General features: G+C 43.0%; 1 protein-coding gene and 1 long non-coding RNA gene across 6 annotated transcripts in view; one reads left to right on the top strand and one right to left on the bottom strand.

Moving 5' to 3' along the window:
• The window catches only part of RUNX2 (RUNX family transcription factor 2), a 329,260-nt gene that overhangs the window by 116,455 nt on the left and 187,084 nt on the right, over positions 1–25,721 (bottom strand). For 4 of the 5 annotated variants that reach the window (XM_086706989.1, XM_086706986.1, XM_086706987.1 and 1 more), the window contains one exon: positions 24,225–24,386. The exons of the other annotated variant lie outside the window; for it this stretch is intronic. In XM_086706989.1, the coding sequence (XP_086563115.1) occupies positions 24,225–24,386 (162 nt within the window). The remainder of the gene's footprint in view (positions 1–24,224; positions 24,387–25,721) is intronic. 5 annotated transcript variants of the gene reach the window in all.
• Positions 2,969–3,921, top strand: LOC147580966 (uncharacterized). The gene is made up of 2 exons (XR_015251254.1): positions 2,969–3,180; positions 3,586–3,921. It is a non-coding gene; the product is annotated as an uncharacterized LOC147580966 (long non-coding RNA).

Genomic DNA, 25,721 nt, shown 5'->3' with positions numbered 1-25,721 from the left:
ACACACATATGGAAACACTTTCAGAGAATCAGTTTCCATGAAATTCATAATGAGCCAAGTGGCTTCAGATGTGGTTGCGTTCCTCCGATTAGCCAGAAAAAAAAAAAAAAAAGGAAAAAAGGAGGAAAAAAGGGACAAATCCAGCCTTTCAGACCTTATTTCAGTTTCAGAGAAATTAAAAACCACTAATGACTTATGGCTACCAAAACATGGAGTCATAATTAAGAGAGGAAAAACTAGGAGAAAGAGGGATAGAGGTTTAAAAGCAGTAGTCTTCCCCTACTCAAAATAACAGCATCAATATCAGTAATCTTATCTTAAATCACGGGGAGGCTTTCCTGCGATGGTATCTGCCCAGAGTGGTAGAATTCATTTTCTGACATCCTGGCAGAAGGCAGTGCGCATGCGCGCGCGGGGGTGGGGTGGGAGACGTGGAGGGGGGGGCGGAGGCTCCAAGACCCGCTCTTATTTGATAACATATGTGGCCAATTAAGATTATTTTAAAAATTGCAACTAAATGATAAATTGTTCCTCAGTAAATCTTTCAAAAAAGCTTGAATGCAGAGGGGACAGCCTGGTATTTTCTCGTGGCCTGCGCTAGTGGTAACTCAGGCTATATTAAAAGCAGAAATTTATGAACTGGTCGAGATGTTATATATTAGACACCAAAGCTTAGCTGATAGGAGGGCATGAAATACAAGAAGGGAACAAATGGGGGAGGGTTTTTTAAGAGGGGCATAAAACGGGTATTAGTAAGTTCAAACATTATTTTTATATTAAAACAAAAACAGGCATTTTACAGAGTAAAATTTCACGTGAAGAGAAGAGACCTGAAAAGGCTCTCCTCAAAGGAGCGGGGGTTCTTTGGGGCTGCGTCAACAGATTGAGGAGAGCAGCAGCAGTGAAGGAGCCCTGGAGTTTCCTCTGCCCTTTGGGGTGCTTTAGTGGAAAAATCTGAGGAGCGTTTCTCTGGAGTTTGGTAGCATGCCTGAACCCATTGTTCAGGAATGCTCTGACTCCAGGTTGCTGGGAACCAGCACTGGGCTATTGCTTAACAGAACAGCCTTTGCTTTGCGCCAACCATAGGAATCCCGTAAGAGATTTCATATCCACGGTATCCCATGACGTGGCCAGTTTCACTAAGAGGAAAGACTGGCTAGCCAGACAAGTGAGAGGGGAGGGCTCTGATCTGCAGAGGATTTTTACTGAAGTATTCCACTCACGTTATGGCACTGAACCCTCCCCACATCTCTGTGAGGTACACAATGTCATTGACCCCCACACTGAGGACAACACACTGAAGCTAAGGGAAGTGACTTCCTCAAAGTTATAGACCGGGAACAGGTGGCCAGGACCTGGCCCCAGACCTGTGGGACTCGGCGGCCACAATCTCCTCCTCGTGCAGAAAATCAGGTTCATTCGTCATGCCGATTCTAACTGATCGGCTGTGCCCACCTGGAGGGCAATGGTGAAAAGGGGGCTTGATCAAGTATCAAAGACAGCCCTGGGGACAGAGGTGGGGATGGGGTGTGGAATGGGGAGGCTGACACATGCCACCTGTCTGCCATGCTTGACAACGGATTCCCCGATTGTCTTTGCCACTGATGCTCTAAGGAATGTTGGGCCAGTCGCTTTTTCTGTTTGTCAGGTAAGACCCTCATAAGTGAAAACCGGCAAAAGTACACAGCAAATATAAACATCTCCACCTCCAAAGGGTATTCCTTCCTACCAGTGCCACTTGAACTAGCAGAGTGAGAGGAAAAGAAAATTGAAACACTGGGTCCAAACTAGGCAAGACCGGAGGTGAGATTCAGAATCCTGAAAGTCCCGGTTTACCCCACACACCCAGTTCCAGGCCCCAGCGGAACTCTCCTGTAAAAAGCATGCCCATTGCAGTGGGGAGAGGAGGCGAGGACAGCAGACAATCATCACAGGGACCACATCCCACCATCCCCTGAATGCACAGACTGTGTTTTCAGCTTGGACTTCAATTCTCCACTTCCTAAAGTAGGAAAAGCTCTGCTCCTCTCGGAGCAGACCCTGCCTCTGCGTCCAGCACTGAGCCAGAAAGACCCTGGGGGAAGGAAGAGTCGGATCCAGGCAGCAGCTGCCCCCGAGGCAGTATTAGTCGAAACCTGAGAAGCCTGGATATTCCCTCCAAAGGCTTAGCACCCCCATGTGATCCAACGGCCCATGTGATTCAAACCACCCAATGTCCCAAGACCCAGAATTTGAACCAGATCACCGAAGTACTAACCACTCAGTCAGCTCTAAGGGGGACAGCTAGGACAGGCCTAACACAATCCATACTAATATCTACGATCCAAGCCCTAGGCTTTAGGCTCCAGCTATATCCTGCCAGGACACATCCTTGTGTTTGCCCTCTCTCCCTCTACAGTCCGACGGACACACTGAACTCCCCAGCATAGGCCTTTGCTGGTCATGCCCAGGGACTGGTTCCCGTCCCCGGAGGAAAATACAAGGGGCTTCCTGGCTGGGACAGAAGGTTACCTTAAAATCAAGACCTGCTTTTGTGTGTGTCTTAGACCTTCTGCCCACAAGGCTTATCTGGGTTCCTGAATCCTCAGCTTGTCCAACTTACTGGTTCCTCAGGACTTCCTTGCTCATTACTGCCTACCTGTTCTGTGGCTTCATGTCCCACTCTTTCCTCAAGTACGTGTACATTTCTAGATCTCTACAGACACACAACAAATGTCTGCTGGGATAGCAGTCTTGTCTCTGTTTACCTTTCCAGTCTTATCTCTTACTCCACTTCATCAAGTCTACGATCCAGTCAAACTGGACCCTTTTCCATTTCCCGTACGACCCCCCATCTCCCCACCTTCGTGCCCTGGTTTATGATTCCCTCAGGCCCTCAGTATCCCCACCCCCCATCCTATCTCATAGGAATCTCAGAATTCCTATCCCTGGAATTCTATGCAGCCTTTTAAACCTACTTCACAATCCCCCTCTGCTTCAAAGATTCTTCTCATGTTCTTGTTTTAGCCCAATAGGGACCTCTCCATCTGCACCTGGTTCTCCATCCGTATCTCTCAAGGCGTGTACACGCTGAGGACCTAGCATCTCCCTTATCACGCGACTAGCCTATGAATTCCTTGAGAACAGGCTCTGTCCTTCGTATCTTTAAATACACTGTCGCTCCTCTCAGAGCAACACATGGTAAGTATTTGTGTGTGTGTGTGTTTGTGTGTGTGTGTGTGTGTGTGTGTGTGTGTGTGTGTGTGTGTGTGTGTGTAAAAAGAGATGGGAATACCCTTACTGCACTCTATGTATGCCTTCTGGTTTCTGCCTATTCCAATTTGTGTCCCTTTTCCCCACTGGGCTCGTCTCATTAGCATCCACTATTTTTCATCCTATTAGAAATCATGATAGGCCAAAGGACGGTATTTCTTTAACAACAGGGGAACATTTCAATTGAAGTTTTTTTTTTTTATAAAGTGATGACAGGCACACCTTCTCCCATTGGAGGTTCGGATCCAGTAACATCAGGAAACAAACTACTAAGTTTTATTTAACTGAAAAACTGACTCACTCTGAAAAGTATTTCTCTTGCTTTGTTTCTAGAGTTGAGCCTAAAACCGCGTACAAGAGACTTCACCCTATCCTGAGACAAAGCCCCTCATACAACTTCCGAATCCAAACGCGGTGTTACAGAAACTGGTTCCTCTGACGGTCTCAGAGTTTTTCCACTCAAGCCTCGCACACGGAATTAACTCAAAACTTCTGCAAGAGAAACGTCCCTTTTAGAGTTTGATTTGGCATCAGTTTCAAAGAGCTGTTTGTATATTTTAGAATATGTAGAATTTTCCTTTGATTGAAACCTCTCTTTTAACAATGGACAAGAGATGATTTCTCTTCTGAGTGATTTAAACAAAAACAAACACATCTTAGTTACATAGAGCCTTGTTCTCAAAGTGGTTTTTTTTGAGAGAAATCAAACCCTACAGATTGTTAAGCATTTGGCAAAAGCCTTCAAACAGCCAAAGCCAAATAATAGTGAACTTTTTCCTTGTTGTAGGAGATAAACAAATACTAGAGCAAATCGGGGAGGGGGGGGCGGGGAAGATCTCCTTTCACTTTCTACTCCACTTGATAACACACACACACACACACACACACACACACACACACACACACCCCTTCAGAGGGGTTTCATCCTCCATGCATACTTCTAGTGCTATAGTCATAAAACTTGCCACAAATGGACATTTTCAACATCTGTTTGTGGCTGCTCCCAGACTCCCTGAATTTCTTTGGGATGTGAAGCCTTCTGTCTCCCAAGTGTAAACAGACATACCTAATTATTTATTAAGGTGTCTGAGAATAGCTACTTGTTTTGATGACCACCCCCTACACACACTAAAAAAAAAAAAAAAAGAGAGTGAGCAAGCGGGCCTGGTCTGCTCTGTGTGCTGTGGGACAAACAGTAGCCCAGTGGTAGCTCCTTCTCAAACAATTCTCTGCCTGCCACGGACAAACCCCAGTCCGACTGTTCCCAGCCCGAGAATACAGTGTACCGAGTCTCTTCCAGATGTGGACCAAAACAGCCGATGACTGGTCAAGAGAGATGACACTGTCACCAAGCCAGGGCAAAATCTATTCAGTTTCTTCATAAGGATTTAATTTCAGGGTAAAAGAGGAAAGAGCCAAGAAGGAGGAGATAATTTAAGGGTAGCTCTTTTTCTTCTTCAGATCACAAGGGGCCATCCGTGTGCAGCAGTAACAGAAAAAATGTCAGCAGCCTATTAGAAATGTAGCAGGAGAAAACCATTCTAGAGCACTGGACTATCAGCCAGAGATTTGGGTTCTGGTCACAGCACTGTCCCAGGCGAGCAGGCAGCCATGAGGAGTCCCTTCCCCTCCCTGACCCACACGTTCCTTGTCAGTAAGAATGACAATTTAACTAAATCATCTCCCTGGGTTTCTAGCTCCAAAATTCTGATTCTGCTACATGTGAGGCAACCTGCAGAATTCCAAACATACCTTCAAAAGTTCTATTAGAAACACTGTTCCTCTAAAGAAAGGTGCCCATTCATTAAAAAATAGTATCTCAGGGTTTTCTTTTTAATTTTCTTAATGTTTATTTATTTTTGAGAGAGAGAGAGACAGAATGTGAGTGGGGAAGGGGCAGAGAGAGAGGGAGACACAGAATCCGAAGCAGGCTCCAGGTTCTGACCGTCAGCACAGAGCCCGACACAGGGCTCGAACTCATGAGCTGTGAGATCATGACCTGAGCCAAAGTCAAACTCTCAACCAACTGAGCCACCCAGGTGCCCCCTCAGGGTTGTTTTAAATGAGGTATATCCACCGCACAAAAAATACCCAGGTTTTCTCTCCAGATAACAAATGTCAATTAAAAAATAGGGAATACTTTTACACACACACACACACACACACACACACACACACACACACACACAAATGTAACTTTCAATGACAGTTTGCAATGGAGGCCTAAAGAAAATGGGAACACTTCTTACAAAAGCTTTTTCATCGTCAAATTGAGCAGTAAAGAGGGTTAAAATTAGCTTTAGGCTCACACATTTGATGAGAAATACGAAGTGAGCTATTTCTCTTTAGCTCCTTGTTCTGGATTCGTCAAGTAAGTTGTTTTGATCTGAACTATCTGAAATTAAAACAAATTAACATTTTACATCAACCTTTCCAACTCTTGCAGGATAGGAGGTATAGTTATGCATAATTTAAGTAGCTTAGGTTTTCCTGTCCAACATATAAAAATACGTACTTTGAGGTTTTAAGATTTCATTAATATGTACATTTTTAATCTCTCGAATAAAATTGAGATTTATAAAATTAGGGGGTGGGCTGTTTCCACTGTTATTTCTGGCAGGAACTCAGTGAGTTTTACTTTATTTTGGGTACCCTGACCTGTATAAAGTATGAACGTCAGCAATTTAGTAAGGATTGCTGGTGTTATGTCCCCCAAGTGTAGGCTGGAAAGACCAATGCAATGGAACTCCCTCCCGGGATGATACCCAGCAGGCTCTGTAGCAAAGTCTGGTTCTGATATGGGGAGACTGTTAGGACAAAGCATAGTGAGGAAACACGTTTGGAACCAAAAGACTTGGGGCTGAGGGTTGACTCTCCTGGTCTTTGACTATGTGACCTAGGTCTAGTCTCTGAATGTCTCAGATCCCCAATTTCCTACTGGCAAAATAGAGACTACAGTAGTATCTACACTCCAATGAGCTGTTCACAGTGATTAAACGAGACAATGTCTATGAAAAGTGTTTTCCACATACTTAAAATACTCTCTGGATATTATTATCATTATTAATGCTAAGATTTTACTATCCCCTTTGGACTCAGTTGCTATAATTCACCCCATTTTCCATTTTCCTCAGCACCTAATTTGTCTTAGAATACATGGTGTTATATATATATATATATATATATATATATATATATATATATACACATACATACATACACACACACACACACACACACACACACACACATACATACATATATCCAGAAGCTTTAATTTCTGACATCAAAAAAGCCCCTGTTATAGATGACCCGAGTGTCCTGAGTCTTTTCAACTTCCTTGCTCTCTGGAGTTCCCGAATTAGAGCAGTAGAAGAATTCAAGCTTCCCCCTGAGGATGCCTCGTCCTTCCTGGTGGTGTCTTTAGTTTTTCTTCACACGCTCCATGACACCTGCCCAAGTTTCCACCTCTCTCAGCTGACCCAGCCTTCAGGCCGGCATCCTATGAGACAGCAGCCCACCCTGTTGCTGGAATCCACCTGTCACCTAGCTACACTGGGCCACAGACCTCCTCACCTCCAGTGTGATGCTGAGGGTGAATCCACAGTCCTAACTCTGAGTGTGTTTGTACAGATCTCTTTATTCATCCCGTTTCCCTCAATGCCAGCCTGCTTTTTATATGCGTTAGAGCTTACCTGCCACGTCTGTGGGCAGCTGAAGACCTTTACCTCAAGCATTGCATTTTACATAACCTAAGTGGTACAGCTGATGTGATTTTTATAAACTTCTAGGGGCGCCTGGGTGGCTCAGCTGGTTGAGCATCCGACTTCGGCTCAGGTCATGATCTCGCAGTCCGTGAGTTCAAGCCCCGTGTCAGGCTCTGTGCTGACAGCTCAGAGCCTGGAGCCTGCTTCGGATTCTGTGTCTCCCTCTTCTCTCTGCCCCTCCCCTGCTCACTCTCTCTCTCTCTCTCCCTCAAAAATAAATGTTAAAAAAACTATAAACTTCTGGAAAGATTGGTTTCCAACTTTTAACTAGAAGTTCTACTATTTATACATTGAGAGGTGACTTTGTTATTAAATGATGGCAAGAAGACCCTTGGGGGTGGAGTTCACTTTGGGGAAACAGTTTTTCTCTTTTAGGCACCAGGCAAACTGGCAAAGAAGAGCAGGAAAGTCACTTTCGCAGCTTAGCCATCTTCGGGGACCCAGGGAGCCGTGGCTTTGCACGCCCAAAGCTGGCACTTTGAATACTGGCTTGGGAAGCGTGTGCCCGGGCTGAAACGTAACCGTGGCTCTAGTTTTCTAGCCCTAAGGTCCTAGTTTTGTCTAGTCACCAGTTCTGTGATCTGCAGTATTATACTGCAGTGTGGTAGTGAAAAAGCACAGTACCCGAGGCTTAATTAAGCATGAGCATGTTCAAGACCACCCCTCAACTGAAGAAGAAGAAAATTAATTACACACATTGGTACCATAGGGATTTAGAACTCCTGGCTCCTGGGGAGAAAACACCCCTCTTTCTAGTAGAGTACGCTGTTCTTAAAGTTTACTCCTTTCACAGTGACTTTTCCTTTCCCCCCAGTGGCTTGTTACCTGTTGTTTCTCAATCTAGATTTGCCTCCTCCTTACACTGAAACTTTGGCTTCTATTCTCCTTTACTGTTCCATTCCTAATGACAAAGCCGGGGAGAAGGCTTAAAAACTAGGTTTGAGCACCAAAGAAACAGCCAACCTATTACCCAGAATTCCAATCTGTAAAGTTCTCAGAGCCCTTGGACTTCTGATAACATCTCCCATGTTATGAGAGGCTGATCTTGTTTTGAGTCCTCTGTGCTTCTAAAACCCAAGATGGATCCCTCAAATACATTTTAAGTAGATTGGGTCACTGCTCCTAAGACCTGGATTTTACCACTTTCCTTCTTTTCTTGAAAAATAGCGATGTGAGTTTTCAGCATGCGGACCTCTGCGCCTCGGATTCCAAGAAGCAGCAGATGTCCACGGAGAGTCAGGCTTTTGTTGCTTTTCAAACAGGAAATGTACAGAATTGCTCTTATCTTCACAAGATCTTGAAGCTAACTTCTAGAGTCCCTAATTGAAGGTTGGGGGTGGGGGTGGGGGTGGGGGTGAGGCTATCTCTTTTTAAGGCATAGGGCACCGTGAAAGAATCCCGGAAGGGCGCGACAGCTGACTGCAACACGCAGACTAATTGGCTCGGCTATTTAAAGCTTCCTCCTTCACCCTCAGTGCGTATTTAGCACATTCTACTGATTCAAGTTCTTTCCAATTTAAGATACGCCCCCGTTTCTCAATCCTCTGGGAAGAAGCTGTTCTAGGTGGTTTTCCCATTCACAGGGAGGACAAGCACTCGCGCCTCCCCTGGCTTTACTTTGCTCATATGGCAAGATATTAGCTGGCCAGCCAGACGTGACTCACCCCCCGCTCCTGCTCAGGGGTCTCCTCGCTGCAGGACTGTTGCTGCACGCTTCTGGGTATAAGCACCTGCATAGCCAGCTTGGTCACACCAGTGTGGTGATTTTCATTTTATTCTTTTTTTTTCTTTTTCATGTTTATTCATTTTTGAGAGATAGAGACAGACAGAGCGTGAGTGGAGGAGGGGCAGAGAGAGAGAGAGAGGGAGACGCAGAATCTGAAACAGGCTCCAGGCTCTGAGCGGTCAGCACAGAGCCTGACGTGGGGCTGGAACCCACAGACCTCGAGATCATGACCTGAGCCGAAGTAAGCGATCATGTAGGACGCTCAACCGACTGAACCACCCAGGCGCCCCGCATTTCATTCCGTCTTAAAGGAGTAAAAGGAATGGGTGTGCATCAAAGCTATCAAAGACATTGAAAACGTACTACCTATACTTGAAGAGGGTGAGAAGAACATACAATGCCGGTGGTTCCCCCAAATTAATCTAATCATTGTGCTTCACTGCACTGAAATCTGTGTTTGCACAGTGCCAAGGAAGGGGAGCTCCTGGAAATAATCAGATTAATGTGTCAATGAAAACAACCGAACCAAGCATTTCAGCTCTCTAAATGGATTTCTGGCCTGAATTTTCCAGGTTGGTGGTTTTGTATTCGCCCAATAACTCAAGCGATTCCTGAATTACCACTTCGCTCTGGGGTGTATGAACAATGTCTAAAGGTTAACTAAAATTTTATAAGATGTAGTATTATTCCTTTTAAAGTAGACCAACAGCTGGGGACAAGCACGGCTAACACATTTTCATGATCCAGGCAAAACACCCGCTCCCGTCCAGAGTGTCTCTGTCCTCACCACTTTCAGGCAAGCGGAAGCCACCTTCCTCCCACCAGGGTGACTGCCACCGCCTCCCAAAAACACTGCTGCTTCCTCCCCCATACTCTTACACAGCTCTCCCCCCAACAGCCAGAGTGACATTTTGAAACTAGAAATCCATTTATATCACGATTCTGCTTAAGATCTGCCCATGGCAGGAGCGCGCCTGGATGGCTCAGTCTTGATTTCGGCTCAGGTCATGATCTCACAGTTCATGAGTTCGAGCCCTATGTCGGGCTCCGCACTGACAGCAGAGCCAGCTTGAGATTCTTCCATTCTCTCTCTCTCTCTCTCTCTCTCTCTCTCTGCCCCTTCTCTGCTCTCTCTCTCCAAATAAATAAATAAGCTTTAAAAAAAAATTAAAAAAAAAAAAAAAAAAAAAGGATCTGCCTATGGCTCATGGCTGCTCGGACCAGCAAACCCAAACCTTTGCTCCTGACCAGCAGAGGACCAGCATGACCCGGAGTAGCAATCTCTCTGATTTCATCTCATCTTCTACCCACTCCAGCCACCAGACATTCTTCTCCCCACCTCAGGGCCCTTGCTCTGGCCTTCTCTGCTGTCTGCAGTAAGCTTCCTCATAACAATACCCTATTTTACTTTCTTTACAGCACATATCCCTAGGTAATATTTTCTCATTTTCAATTGCCTACCCTTCCCCAATAATAGCTAACATGTATTACCAGGCATTATTCTAAGAGCTTTATGTACTTTATCCTTTTGTCCTCATAACAACCTTCTAAAGTTAGTGGTATTGTTATTATTATTATTATTATTATTATTATTATTATTATTAGCCCATTTCACGGATGAGGAAATTGTGGTACAGACAAGCTAAGTAATCGTCCCAAGATCACATAGCAAGTGAGTCAAAAAGCCCAGATTGAAACCCACAGAGTCTGGCTCCAAAGACTGTTTAATGACTATATCGTATGTCAGCAGAGAAAGTTCCCTGAGCTTTTCTGTCTTACCCATCACTGTATCTCTGGTGACCGGAACAGTCTCAATCAACGAGTGGATTTAATGTTGACAATAATTTGTATTAATGAAGACTTTTATCATGTGGTCATAAAGTACTATGATAGCAATGTTTCACTAAAAGGAACTTCTTGTTATAATTCTAATGATATTTTTTCTAACTACATTATTTCTTTAATATAGAAAGTCTGGTCCTCACATCCCATTTAGCCTATTATTAATAGAGTTCACCTGTTCTTTTGTTTTCATAACTGTTAGCGGGTAAGATTCTCAGTTCTCCAGTAAGATAAATTGTATTTCATTATAACCAACCCCAGGTTAGATAAGTCACATAAAACCATGCAAAGGTATATAAAATGTCAATCATTTTTTTAAAAATTTTAATAAAGCCGTGGTTTCAAAATCTCTCTGCAGACTCAGACACACATGCAAGCGTAAGAGGCTTCACGTTAAATACAAAGTCACCTGTGGTCAAGTGTCAAGGTCTTTGGCACTAATTCACCTGATCCTAGATTGTTTCTCAACAGAATCAACTGAAACACAAGACAAACTTTTCTTGACACCTACAGTAGTTATTCCTACTAATTTAGTTCATAACCCAAGTACTATGCTAGCTTTTATTTTTGCTATGGGTGGCGGTATGTAGATTTTTGATCTGCTGATTCCTAAATGTTTCTGAGAGAAAACCCACCCCTTCGGGACTTATTTTAGAATCACAGACATTCAGAGCTTTATGATGCACCCTGGAGCGTATCTAGCCCAACTCGCTCATTTCACACACAAGGAACCTAAGACCCATAGAAAACTTAAGTGAGCTGCTCAAAACTCAGGTTCCTCAATTTCCAGCAAAGCTCTGTTTCCAGCATGTTGCAAGTGATGCTATGAGTGTTTGATCACTGTGCTATATGCCTGGGCCTCGGAAGGAGTATTTTCTAATAAACCAAACCAATGCAACACAATTTTATTGAGCAGCTGCTATTTTTTTTTAATGTTTTTATTTATTTTTGAGACAGAGAGAGACAGAGCATGAGCAGGGGAAGGGCACAGAGAGAGAGGGAGACACAGAATTCGAAGCAGGCTCCAGGCTCTGAGCTGTCAGCAGAGAGCCTGACGCAGGGCTCGAACTCACGGACTGTGAGATCATGACCTGAGCTGAAGTCGGATGCTTAACCGACTGAGCCACCCAGGCACCCCAAGCAGCTGCTATTTTATCAGTGTTGGGTTCAATCCAATTTTGGGGGTGTATGTCCCAATTTAAGTGCTCTAATCATCTGCTGGATTAAACAGGTCATCTGAGGTTTTACTAACCCTTCCCAGGTTAATCCAACTATTAACCCAACAGTATCGTTACGCACTTGAACATCAACGATCATTGAGCACCATTTAGGACAGAGATTGTTAAGAGTAGATCAAAAAATCCAACTGTACGTAATCTACAAGAAGCCCACTTTAGATATAAAGGCACAAAGAGATTACATAAAGCAGCAGGGACTCCCATTCATTGCTGCTTTGGAATGCAACACGGCACAGCCACTTTGGGAAACAAAAGTCAATACACTCTTACCACGTGATCCAGCAACTGCACTCCTTGGCATTCGCCCAATGGAGCTGAAAAGTTATGTCCGCATAAAACATATACACAGATGTTTATAGGTTATAAGGTACTCACACTATCTATCCATGAACTGCTATAGGGTTAGTGAAGGCAGACTGGGAGTAGTGGTAAATGTATATTGCAAACTCGGATAACCATGAAAAGAGGGTAAAGAGAGAAGCATAACTGATATGCTAGGAAAGGAGAGATAATGGAATCATATAAAATGCTGAACTAAAACCACGAAAGGTAGAAAAAGAGTGGAAGAGGGGCACCTGGGTGGCTCAGTCGGTTAAGCATCCGACTCTGTTTCGGCTCAGGTCGTGATCTCAACGGTTCATGAGTTTGAGCCCCGCATCAGGCTCTATGCTGTCTGTGTGGAGGTTTCCCGGGATTCTCTCTCTCCCTCTTTCTCTGCCGCTCCCCTGTGCTCTCTCTCTCTCTCTCTCTCTCAAAATAAATAAATAACTTTAAAAAGGAGTGAAAGACAAGAAATAGGATAAAAAACAGGGCAATAATAAAAAATAGTAACAAATATGATAGACAGTAATCCAACCATGTCAATCCAACACTTTGAATGTCAGTGGTCTAAATGCACCAATTAAAAGACAGAGATTGTCAGAGCAGACCAAAAAACAAGACACTAGTAATGCTTCGAAGGTACAGTACCTGTGACACCTACGAACTTCTAAGGTCAGAAAAATAACTTTCTGTTGTTTCTGTTATTTCTGTTGTTAACTGCCCAGAAGGCCAATCTCTTTCTTTTTCAGAATCTTTCAGGTCGACTCTCCACTGTACCCTTAAGCAAAACTGAGTATGTACTGTTTTCCTAAGGTATAGTTTGGAAGCTTACAGGTTTGTTTTTTTTTTTAATGATGAGTACCACAACACTATTATCAGACTTTTTCCTCTTTTCCGAGCCTATTTTAATTCCTTCAGTGGCTTTTGTTTAGAAAGGGTTCTTCTTAATTATGTATGGATTTAATGTGACCACATCAATGGGTTCATTATTGATTTATCATGAATCACTGCTCTCCTTGGCACAGGGTGGAGTGTTTATAAGTATTATTATATTTGTTATTATTATTCCATTAACTATGGCATTATCACGAATTACAACAGGGAGCTGGAACAGCATCCATTTTGATCAGAGAGAGAGCGGTGAACTCTGGATATAGAACCGTCAGTCTTGTTCCAGTCTGCCATGCTTGACTGCATTTCTAAGTTTATCACTCAAGGCCAAAGTCCCTCTGGAAAAGATGACACCTTCCTGAATAAGAAATCCTTTGAGATATTCAGGGACACTGGTGCCTAAGCAGAATTTTATTGACGTGACGGTCATGGATTGGAGATTCATGAATTTCGTGCGAGTCACGTAAAAAAAGAAAAAAAAAAAATTAGACGGTAGTACCGTCAGATGGGATCCGAGATTTACCTCGAACCAATTCTGACCCAATTGAATAATATATCCTGCCTACTCATTTTTTAAGAAAACAAAGAAAAAGGGAGACTGAAAAGGACTTTGAACTGTTCAAAATAAAATGCTGTCTAAAAAGGACTGTGAATAACTCAAAGTGCTGTCATTTGAAAATAAATAAATAAATAAATAAATAAGATAAATAAATAAATACATAAATAAATAAAGTGCTGTCATTTGTATTTTATCCTATAGGATTTTTTTTTTCTTTCCCCCATGGGTCACTAGGAATGATTCCTATAGGTTTTTTAATTATATGTCAACTTTTTACTTGTTTAGTCACCTCTTTCAATGATACCTTTCTAAGTTGCCCCTCGTAACTATTTCTACATATTAATAAATATAAAACCAAACTTAAAATAATGATGCAGCGTCTCTTTCCCCTTTCCACCAGCAGTGATCAATGCAGATTTCCTGAGAAATCAACGCTGACTGAAGTAACAAAATAATAGTAGGACATGGGCGGGGGGGGGGGGGGGCGGTTTCAGTGGGGCCTGTTTTTCCTGAGAGAAGTTAAAGCGGTAGTTTGGCTAATATTAACTAACATCCCAAATACTAGACCTGTCAAGAATATTTACATGTATATTCATTCTCAATGTAGTGAACAGGTGAATACATACATATATGTATGTTACAGCGTAAGACTAACAATGTTGCTTCACTTTAAAAGAGATAGTAGGGGTGCCTGGGGGGCTCAGTTGGTTAAGCATCTGACTCTTAGGTTTCGGCTCAGGTCACGATCTCACAGTTTGGGACACAGTGCCCCACGTCAGGCTCCACACCGATAGTGTGGAGCCTGACTGGGATTCTCTCTCTCTCCCTCTCTCTGCCCTTCCCCCATTCTCTCTCTCTCTCTCTCAATAAATTTAACAAGTAAATACAATAAGAGACAGTAAAAATTCTATAATATAAACACATGCTAGGACCGTGTTTGTGCATACGAAATATGAAATTAAGAAATGGCAGTTGTCAGGGCCAAAACATAACAGACTCTTAAATATGGAGAACAAACAGAGGGTTCCTGGAGGGGTTGTGGTGGGGGTGGGGGGAGGATGGGTTAAATGGGTAAGGGGCATTAAGGAATCTACTCCTGAAATCATGGTTGCACTATATGCTAACTAACTTGGAGGTAAATTAAAAAAATAAATTTAAAAAAAAAATGGCAATTGTCATTAGTCTCCTACCAATCCCACTTCTAGACCTATTAGCAATTCCTAACAACAGTTACGGTGTAAGCAACCCGAAAGCAGGGAGCACTATTGGACAGACCCTTCGGCCATGAGCAAGTACTCCCCATACAGGCAGACCACAAGACTAGGCTCATAGTCAGATAGCAAAGGATTAGCAGGCCAGGTCCTCGGCCTAAGGGAACTTCCGCTCTAGCTAGGAAAAGACGAGATTTTTTTTTCTTTCTTTTTTTTTTTTAAAAAGACAGCTTTTCTTTTTTTAAACGTTTATTTATTTTTGAGACAGACAGAGACAGAGCATGAATGGGGGAAGGTCAGAGAGAGGGAGACACAGAATCGGAAACAGGCTCCAGGCTCTGAGCTGTCAGCACAGAGCCTGATGTGGGGCTGGAACCCACAGACCTCGAGATCATGACCTGAGCCGAAGTCGGCCGCTCAACCGACTGAGCCACCCAGGCGCCCCAAGATGAGATTTTTTTATATATTCTTGCCATATCTTAAGAAATGTTATGAAACCACACATGCCAACGAGTGGAAATTTCTTTCTCCAGCTGAAAATGTAATTGTTGAAGTGATTCAGAGTGAAAGTAGAATCTAGCAGAATGGAATTATTTTTTTTTTTTTTTTTAATTTCCTAAGGAGAGGTCTTAAGTTGCTCATGCGGTAGGGCAAAAGAGATGGCCTGTCACTAAACTCCCGAGCATTTTTGCACATTCTGGCATCTACCGGAGCTGGCGTCACAATGTAACTGGGTCGTATGTGTATTACGTCATCTCCTAAGCACGGATGATGTCTTCAGTTTTGCTTCTGTGTGTTGCCTGCCTGAGCACACGATAATTATGTACCAAGTGTCTGCTGAGCAGACTTGAAATGACTGACATAAACTGAAGAAAGACATCCCAGGCTGGAGGGAATGCAAGAGGCTATCTGTTGTATATTGGGTGAGGTTATAAAAACCCCAAAAGGTCATCCCAGGCAGGAATGAAGTAACAATCAAGTTAAGACGTGAATAAGGTAAGAATGAAGTAAGATAAAACCGAACAGGAGTAACTATATATGATCAGACTTGGATCTGAAAAACAAAACAAGCAACGACAAAAAACAACAAACAACAAACCAAAACAACCGTGAAAGGAAAACAATGGGAGCAATGCAGTTTGACAAAAAAATGGCAAACATGAGAGAATAATGTGACGTGGTCACCAAAGCACTGAGGCCACCTCTGCTGAAGCTGACAGAGGCCACAATAAGGGAGTTTGGTTCTGGGCACCAGGCATAAAGAGGAACGCTGACAAACTCTGGCGTGCCCAGAGACCACTGACCAGGACAGTGAGGTGACACGAAACCCTGTCACACAGCAAGGGCTTAAAGAGCAGGGAGGATGGGGGAGAACGAAGGTCGGTCTGGAGAAAGGTAAGACTTTGTGAGAAATGCTGTCACAAAACCGGATCTTTTGCTTTGAGCTTCAATTTACAGCTTAGCTGATAGAATTTCTATTATTTTCTCAGAAAAGCCTTTGACACTTTATTGCATGATGGCTAGAATGAATGTCAGACTCTAAATTAGAAATCAAAAATTCTACTTGATCATTTGGTTTCAAGCTGGAACGAAAGTATGTTTTGGCATTATTACCAACTGTTAGCGGCAAGTTCTGGAAACAGATGCAGTCTTGCTATGTGTTCTAAATATGAAACACATTGCAGAAAGGCTTGGAGATAAAAATATATACTGCTTATGCACACTCATACTGTGCTATTTCCTGTCCTTATCAGCAATAAAAGTCCCTCTTGTTTCACCCTTTCTTTGTTGTTCCAGGTGAACAAAATCTTTCTTCTTTTTCCCTTTCTTCTATCCTTATTTCTTCTACATGTCTATCTTCCTGTAGTTTTCTATCTTCTTTCCCACTACTATTTGTCTCATTAAAGATTTACTGAGCACATACTATATGCCCAAAACTGTGCTGGGTTATAAGAGTTCAAGAATATGTACAACACAGTCACGGTCCTTGACAGTGAGACGCTTACCTCCTATAGAAGGGGAAAGGCATGGACGCAGATTATCGTGCTAAAGGAAGGGGGGCACACATTAGAGGTGTGTCCAAAGCAGGGAGATGAGAAATGGACGGGTGTAGGGAGAGTAATAAACTTGTTGGAAAGTGATGGTTGGGGAAGGGATTCCTTCTAGGAAAGAGGTGGCTGACAAAGATGGGCGGGGCCTTGGTGGAGAAAAGGGCTAGTGTGGAGTGGGAAACAGTGCAGCTTACTTAAGGAACGCCAGGCATTCTTAGAGAAAAGGAGCATCCTTTACCTAGGCAGAGCTGAATATCTGGGGAGGCAGTGAAGTAGCCAGATAAATGGGTTGTTTTGTTTTTTTTTTTCAGTTGGGTCTCTCCCGTTCTTGAATTGTTAAGAATCATCACCTAAATGTAAATGTTTGGTAAGCTATGGATAAAACTAAAGAAAAATCTTAATTAAAAAAAAAAAAAAAATAGACCAAAGGGATGGACAACCACAATCGTGTTTCCCCAGGAAGGAATGGATGAAATGCTTTCTAAAAAAAGAAATCTCACTGACGAAGTCAGTGACAAAACAAATTGGGATGGGGGGTATTCCAGGTGCTGCGAGAGTGGCTTTGAGGTTTTAAAAAGTACAACAACGTCCTCACAATAGAACAGTACCCAGCGGTGAAAAGAAGTGACTTATCGGGTCATGACAAGGTATGGAGGGGCCTTAAAGGCACATGGTTAAGTAAGCGAAAGAAGCCAGTCTGAAAGTCAGGCTACAGATTGCATGATTCCAATTATATGACATTCTGGAAAAGGCAAAACTAGAGAGACAGGAAAAAGATGACTTCCAGGGGCCATGGGAGCAGGTAGGTAGGGATAGACAGGTAGAGCCCAGGGGATTTTTAGGGCAATGAAACTATTCTGAATGACCCTATAGTGCTGCATACATGGCATTGTGTATTTGAAAACAAAACCCACAGAAGTGCACAATGCTGAGAGTTAACATAACATAAACCATGCACTTCAGTTAAAAATAACATATCGATATTGGTGTATCAGTTGTAACAAATGCACCACACAAATGCAAGATGTGACTAATAAGACAAAATGGCGGTTGGGGGGGTGGGGGTGGATATATCCCCGCTCTACTTTATGCTTAATTTTTCAGTAAATCTAAAACTGCTCTAAAAAAATAAAGTATCCATTCTAAAACGTGTATAGAGAGAGATCAAAATAAAAATAGTACATTTCTACTGTTTGGAAGCTAAGGACACAACTTCGTTTCTCCACCGGCAGTTATCAGGTAAGGCAAGCTTTCTTTGCTAGAAGTCCTAAGAACAACAAATCCCTGGGCAGACATTAACTCACTCCTTGCAGAAAATTCTGAGATGTGTGGACGGACACTTTGTTCACAGGGGCCGACAGAGGCACAATGAATTCACTGACGGACATATCTGAGAATAACACGAAGAATCTTCAGTGACAATGAAACTAAAAGTCTGGCTTCCTCAGTCAAACTGCCTCCACCCTCTTCTCAGATCCCACTGAACCACAGAAGCCACCGTGTCACTAAAAAATTACCTCCAGTACTTTTGGTGAAGTGAGGTTCAAGCTCCCAAGTTTTCTTCTACAAAAGAAAGGGATTGTAGCAAACCTTTCAATAGAATCTGTAGCCATGTCTTTGCCATCCCTGCATGCCCATGAGTCCCTTATGAGTCCCTTCATCACTAAAGCTTTTCCTCACGTGTGGGTAGGGGTACATGTATCGAGAACAGACCCTCGGGAAAACAGCTATCAAGAACCACGTATAAAATCGGAGTCAAGCCACGCACGCAAGTTTCATTCTGAGCTTTGGTACCTCTGTCTACCTACAATTTAACAGTAAATATCATATAACCAAGTTCAGTCGGTTCTGTGGGCCGGGCCAACTCCCCCCACTCATCTAGTCAGAATGGAAACCACTTCTTCGGTCCCCGGCACCAGTAACTCAGAACCCGTCGTCAACTGAGGTCCAGGTCTGCCCTGAACCTGGGCCCACGGTGATCAGATAAAGACATCATCGGCTCGTGTCGGGAAGACAGCCCGTCTTGCGAGAAAGCAAGGTGAATTTCAACTTACAGACTGCAAAAATAACCCAACCAATCACAGTCGAATTAACAGAGAATACTGACCAACATTCCACCGGTAACACAGGGCTTGCCTTTGTTTAGGGTCTATTAAATTTAATAACTTCCCCCTCTGTGGCTTTAAACAGAGAACTTCTTCAAAATAAGAGTGGCTCTTATTAAACTTAATTACTTGCCCGTGGCTGCTGTGGCAGATGTGTGTCTACCAAACAGGTGGCTCTTAATAAAGGAATGGTTCTGTAGTAAAAAGTAGATGTTCTAGTGTTTTATTATAGTCGCCTTAACTTTCTGCTTTATTAGTATTAATTGCTGGAGTTTTCCTTTTAACCTCTCTTAAGGCGTCACTCCCTCCTGTGAGTTAAGAGTGGTCCCGAGAAAATAAATGTCCACGTATACTTGGCACATTACTGAAGCCTCTGGTTTCAACACCGGACTCAGGGGACTTGATAGAAACTCGGTTATAAGGGACATTTAAAAACGAACTGCATCAAACACTGCCAGGTTTGAAATTACATGAAACCACCCTCCCAACAGACCTTGAATGATAAAATGGGGTTTTTCCACTGGCAATGTCTAGATTTTGTGGTAGTAATAAAATAATTTTTAGTAGCTTTATTTATTAGACTAACGCCTATTCTGCTGACCTTTGGAAATATTATAGTTTAGCGACTGAGAGTCATAAAAACAGAGACATCCTTAATAGTCTTGTGCAGTTGATTAAGTGGAATTTTTTGATATTTAAATATTTTGAAAGAAGAAATTCAAGACCATTTGATGAAAAAAACACACACAAAAATATGTAACCCTCAAAAAGATTACAGTTTCTAACTGTCTTATGTAAAAAAAAAAAAAAAATCCTATGAATGGAGATAAAAAATCCATACAATCTGCACTGGCCTCTCCCAGAGTAACTGAGGCAGAAAACAACAGCTCGTACTCTGACCCACAAGTCCAAGAATCAGACTCAATAAACGGTCGTGTTTCTTTTCCTAGTAGGATAATTACCTAAAATACATTTTGAAAAGTCTGTAATTATTTATTTACATGGTATTTCGTGATAACCTGCAGAAAAGCAATGACAATCTTTGTGCCAAGCCTCACAATTGTTTTGAACATCACAAATGCCATGGGTAAGAAAATTCTTGCAATGATAAAGACAATGGTCTGGGTTATCATCAGGCTTACTTGTCCTTGTCTTGCCATACTTGACTCTTTGATAGAATCGGAGTGAATTTTCTGTATAGTGAATATTCTTTTAGGATCACACAAGATGAAATGAGATAATGTACGAAATCCCTCAGGGGTGAAGGATGCTACTTAAACACAGATTGTTGTGTGAGAAGAAGTATGGGAGGGGAGGGGAATCAACCCCTAGAGGGTTTCTCTCACACTGTAATGTCTCCAGACTGGTTGCTGATAAGCAGCATTTGATTTTTATAATTCACTTGAGTATGAACTAAGCTCATTACAATAAGGTAAGCCCTATTAGTCAATTACAGGACAATAACTTACTGTTTGGTCAAAAACCTATGACCGCTGCTACTGTTTTTGTTATAATATTGAAGGCTACTCCAGGTTAAGGAAGTATCTCCTGAATCTTTGTATTGTGCCTATGAACTTCAAGACATCTGGCTTTGCATCTTCACTTGCAGGTTGTAAGGAGTGTGGGTAACACACCTTCACCATCGTATTTTTATTTATATTTGGCTTCCATGAGGGTGACTGCAGGGGAAATGCGATATAGCATCACTGTCATCACTGGAATTCATTAAGTTCTAGTATAAATGTAGCTACACTTGAAAAATTACTCAGAAGGAAGGATACCAAAAAAAGAAGTTGTAAAATTGGATTCTCTAACCATCTTTAAGTATATTAAATGAGGATCTTTCTTTGGAATGGTCTTGTAGGATGAAATGGAATTTCTTTAGGAACAGTTCTTTCTGAAAGATCCTTCTAGTTGCTTTTATTCCTACGATTCCTTGGAAAAGAACATGATCATTCCATTCTCCGATATTAGAATAGTTATTTTCTCTTAGTGCGTGATTGGCCTTTTGTGAATGGCTCACAACTGCTTTTAGCTCTACAAATATTCATTCTAAATCTATACAGTAATAGTTATAGCAAACATTGAGTACTTCTGTGTGCTAGGCATTATGTTCAGTGCTCTATGAATTACATCTCAGTATTAACTCACTTAAATACTTAAATATTTCAAGAGGTTTTGTTTTAAACATGGTCTGTGGGGGATCCATTGTGCAAAGCGAATAATCCTCGTTAAAGAGTTTAGATTTTTACCTACTTGACTCATTTAAGCTAGCGCTTGCCTGCAAATTCTATACAGATAAGCAATTTTTACAAAGCCATTTTAGCTTCATAATGATCAGCTACAATCTATTGAGCAACTAGCATGTGTGAGGCATGCTGCTTGCACTTTACATAAAGCACCTCATTTAATCCTCACGGTAGCCCTAGGACATTAATATTATATCCTTATTTTACAAATAAGAAAGCTACATTTCAGAGAAGTAAGAAACTTGCCTAATATGTGCATGAGCTGGGATTCAAACCTGGGTCTAAACCTCCAATCCTACTGTATAAGTAAGGACTTTGTTCTCACCCCAGATCATCTGAGACTGTTTCTTTATCCCCTTCAGATAGGGAGATGAGAACGGTTCTCTACATAAAAATCTGAACTGTTCTGGAAAGCATCTCAAAGAGGAAACACACACGACTGCTTGGAGATGGAAATGAAGGTTAATATTTTAGCTGTCTATGCTACGAAGATAGCATCCTGGACCTTAGGGACCGCTTTAGATATTGGGGGGGGGGAATCATAAAGACAGAAACTATGCAACTTGGCACCTTGGACCCTATGAGACGGGCTCCATTCCAGACAGGTCCCTAGGACCTAGGACTGGTCCCCAGGGAAGTGAAACGGGCACTCGTTCCAGCTGACTTGGTCCCCAAGCCCACCAAGCTGCACTCTGGGATGCTGGCACAGCCCAACACTCAAGAGCAAGGTCAGGTAAATCCAATCAGGGCTCCTCCAGTTCCCTGACAGTCCATATCTAGTTCTTTCTTCCTGTTTCCCAATATGCTGACAAGAGGGATTTTCTGCTCTCCTCCCTTGAATGTTTACACAGAACCTCCCACCCTGGCACCATGTCACTTTGCCAGTAACAACTCACAGAAATGTCTGGGGCAGGAGGAAAAATCTGGACTAAACTCAGTTTTAAACTAGTTTAGAGCAGAGGCTCATTCCTACCCTTGGCCTCAGACCAGTATATGACTGGATACGTAACCAGTTTCTGCTCCTACTGCCTCGTCTATGAAATGGGAAGAGTCGTGTTGTTATTAGTTTATGGAAGTGTTTTAAATAATTATCAGTGAGTTGACTCAAAGTAATCTAGCTATTCTAGATTACACATGTAAATGATAGACGATCATGCCTGCCCACGTATTCAGCATTGTTTCAGTGTTACTTTCAATGGTTTTCCTACTGAATTTTATGTGAATACACCTGGGTAAGAAGGTGCTGTAGATAAACGTCTCTAAAGCAATAATCACTCCCTGAGGTTTTTTTCCTCTAGGTACTGCCAGGGGACAAATAACAAAGTCTGCTTCAGCCACAGAGGGTTGGACAGATGGAAACCCCAGAGGACCCTAAACAGAAGCAAGTTTGCACAAATCTGTCCTGGCAAAGTGTCATTTTGGCCCCATGTAAAACAAAACAGGTCCAGTATAAAATACAGAAGGAATGACCAGAACTAATTCGACACCATCCAACACTGCCTTTGATCCCACATCAGCCCTCATTCTTCCCACTGTGCCTTACTCATCCTTTCCCGTGTCTTTAATTGATGTTTGCCTAAAGGAGGGAGTCATTCCTGTCAAGGGAAATGATAACTAAAATTCTATAGTCTGCACAATTCCCCAATAAATACCATGGGATTCATAAAAATAATAATAGCAGTCATAATGAAAAGTGGGAACATGGTTTTCCAAAGGGTTTTGTGGTTCTCCCTCCACCCCTCTTCTTTCCCTACTCACCCCTGCGGGAGTCCATCTGCTGTAGAAAATGTGAAGGGCACTAGGACCAGAGAGCCCTTTCCTGCCATTCGCTTGAGAAACAAAGCCTTCCCTCCTCCCAAGTGGAAAGAAAGAAAGGAGTCTGAACTAATCAAAACCTGCAAGCCTGCTGGTGGAGCTTCAGCTTGTCAGTGATGCAACTCAGCGGAGTGAGTAGCGGCTTCGAGCTTTGCAGAAAATGAAGAGAGGGAGAGAAACAGAGACAGAAACACAAAGAGAAAGAAAGAAAGGCATTAACCTGGCCAGGAGTTAAACAGGTGCATGGAGCCCGAACGCTGAGAAGAGCAGAGCGTCTGACACACAGAGGGGCCAACTGCATGTGCCTCAGTGGGGTTGCTTCTTTATTTACGGGGGCAGGGCTCTGGCCTGGTGTCAGGGCTGTACCGAGAGATCTTTTCCCTATTCACAGGACTCAGAGGCTTGGCCAAGAGCCTTTAGCTTTTCTCTACTTGCCCACGTGAAGTCTGTGTACACTTTCTGGCTCTCCACGAGGAATTCTCTCCACGACAGAGAGAGGAGGCCAGCTCGTTTGCCACACGCACATCCACCAGGAGCCACAGATCTTGGTGGTGCCTCTGGAATAATGGGTGTGTGAGCACTGGGGACGCCATGTTGAGAGCGACCACAGTGTGCTGGATGGTTCGTGGAGAGGCTACCTCAGTCTGGAATTGGCTGCTCAGAGGCCAACTCGGCCTTTTAAAAGACTCTTCCAGGCCTCACCTCACTTCAAATGACTAGCTTCTGAGAAGGATCTTAAGTTTGCTGGTGCTCTCTCTCAGAACCAGCCGGCCTGGACTTCTGGGGTTTAAGAGGCTCTAGAAATGGAAGGCTGTGCCATCAGTCTATAATCTGGTTTACAGGCAGATGTTAAGAAAAGAAAGGAACACAAGCAGAGGAAGGCCTGGCATAAGACCCTCAGGAGAAGGCCCCAGTTGAGACAGTGCCCACCAAAGGGGATACGATTCGGCAGGACTAAAACTGGGTGGCATTAAATAGCATCTTAAGAAAATTATGCCATCTCTGGTGGATTTTTAGTCTCTCAATTTAAAATGTTCAAGTACATGATAGCCCTATAATTCAGAAGACCCGGTCTGCCACTGTCATACCCTTGCCCCCATGCCTCCGAGAGAGAGTTCCTGTGAGCCTCGGCCCATTCTATGACCCCAGCCCCACCCCTGCACAGGAGGGGGTTTTCACTTAAAGTGTGGTCTTTACCTGAAATGCGCCTGGGCACGTCGGTGATGGCAGGAAGCCCCGTGCCCCGTGTGGAAGACAGCGGGGTGGTGGAGTGTATGGATGGGGACGTCATCTGGCTCAGGTAGGAGGGGTAAGACTGGTCATAGGACCACGGCGGGGAAGACTGGGCCTGCCTGGGGTCTAGGAAAAAGAAGAAAAATCTTTAGTGTACCAGCCAACTGTGGACTTAGAACATGCAACCCCAAACTGAGAAAGGAGAAAGTAAGAGAAAAGCAAGCATCTGTAAGGAGTATTCATTTCCTATGATCCTCCCCTTTCAGGCCCTGTATGGCACCAAACTTTCGAGACCTCCGACCTCCAGCACAACAACATGGATCGTGTATAAAGACTATTTCTCCCTCACATAAGTATTTCTATTTGGAAAGTCTAACACCCATTTATTTATTTACTTTTGAAATTTACTTATTTATTTTGAGAGAGAGTGCGTGCGTGAGCCAGGGAGGGGCAGAGAGAGAGAGGGAGAGAGAGAATCCCAAGCAGGCTTCAAGCTGTCAGCGTGGAGCCCAACTCGGGGCTCCAACTCCACTGGGCTTGAACTCACAAACCCGTGAGATCACGACCTGAGCCGAAATGAAGAGGCAGACGCTTAACTGACTAAGCCACCCAGTCGCCCCTCTAACAGCCACTTAAAAAAACAATCTGCTCCAGTTATCTTTACAAAGTTGAATTCTCCTTGATTTATTTTCTGTATTTACTCATGTTACTTCAATGAACACATATTACTCCTAATTTTCTTTTAAGTTAGAAATTCTTTGGAACAATCAACTTAGTTAAAGAACAGGCAGACTGTAGTTCTCCCTGCTGCACATCCAGCTGCTATCTTTCAGACATGCATCTTGGTTTATAAATGCATGATTCCATGACTTCACTTTCTTTCCAGGCAGGTCAAAGGATAGCACTTTCTAGCAGGGGGGTTAGAGGTAAGGGGTAGAGATGAGAAAGGAGGGAGCAACATGTAAAAAGAACACAAAGAAGGGGAGCCGGTTAGTTCTATGATTCTCATGCTGAAGCTACCCTAGAAAATAACCTTTAAGAAAGAGACAAGCTGAATTTCTAAGTCACCTGCCGTTAAGAACTGAAACACTTCATCACCATCCAGTTTTGGTGTTAAGCATAGGAGTTTCTGACCAAAAAAAAAAAAAATGACCCAAAACAGAAGAGCAGGGAGATGTCTTGATGTCTTTAATCCTATTGGAATCTGTTTAGAAGATGTCACATGTTTGGAATACAGCCTAGTGTTACCTATAGTCACTGTAATAGTAAAAATGGGTGGCCACTTGTTAGGGTTAACTGCTAAGCATTATCAGTATGTTTTTATGTATTTCTATGGGGTTTCTTGGAGGTACAAGCTCAAGTACCAAGTACAAGCCAAGTAGATTTATCAAAAGAGTTTCAGTCTACACAAGAAAAAAAGGTAAATTTGTTGTATATTTCCCATGTATATTTCAACCTGTT

The sequence above is a fragment of the Puma concolor genome, chromosome B2 (assembly GCF_028749965.1).
Source record: "Puma concolor isolate L17-30 chromosome B2, mPumCon1.1.hap2, whole genome shotgun sequence".
In the NCBI taxonomy this organism is placed as follows: Eukaryota; Metazoa; Chordata; class Mammalia; order Carnivora; family Felidae; genus Puma; species Puma concolor.
This window is presented reverse-complemented; position numbering and strand designations above follow the sequence as displayed.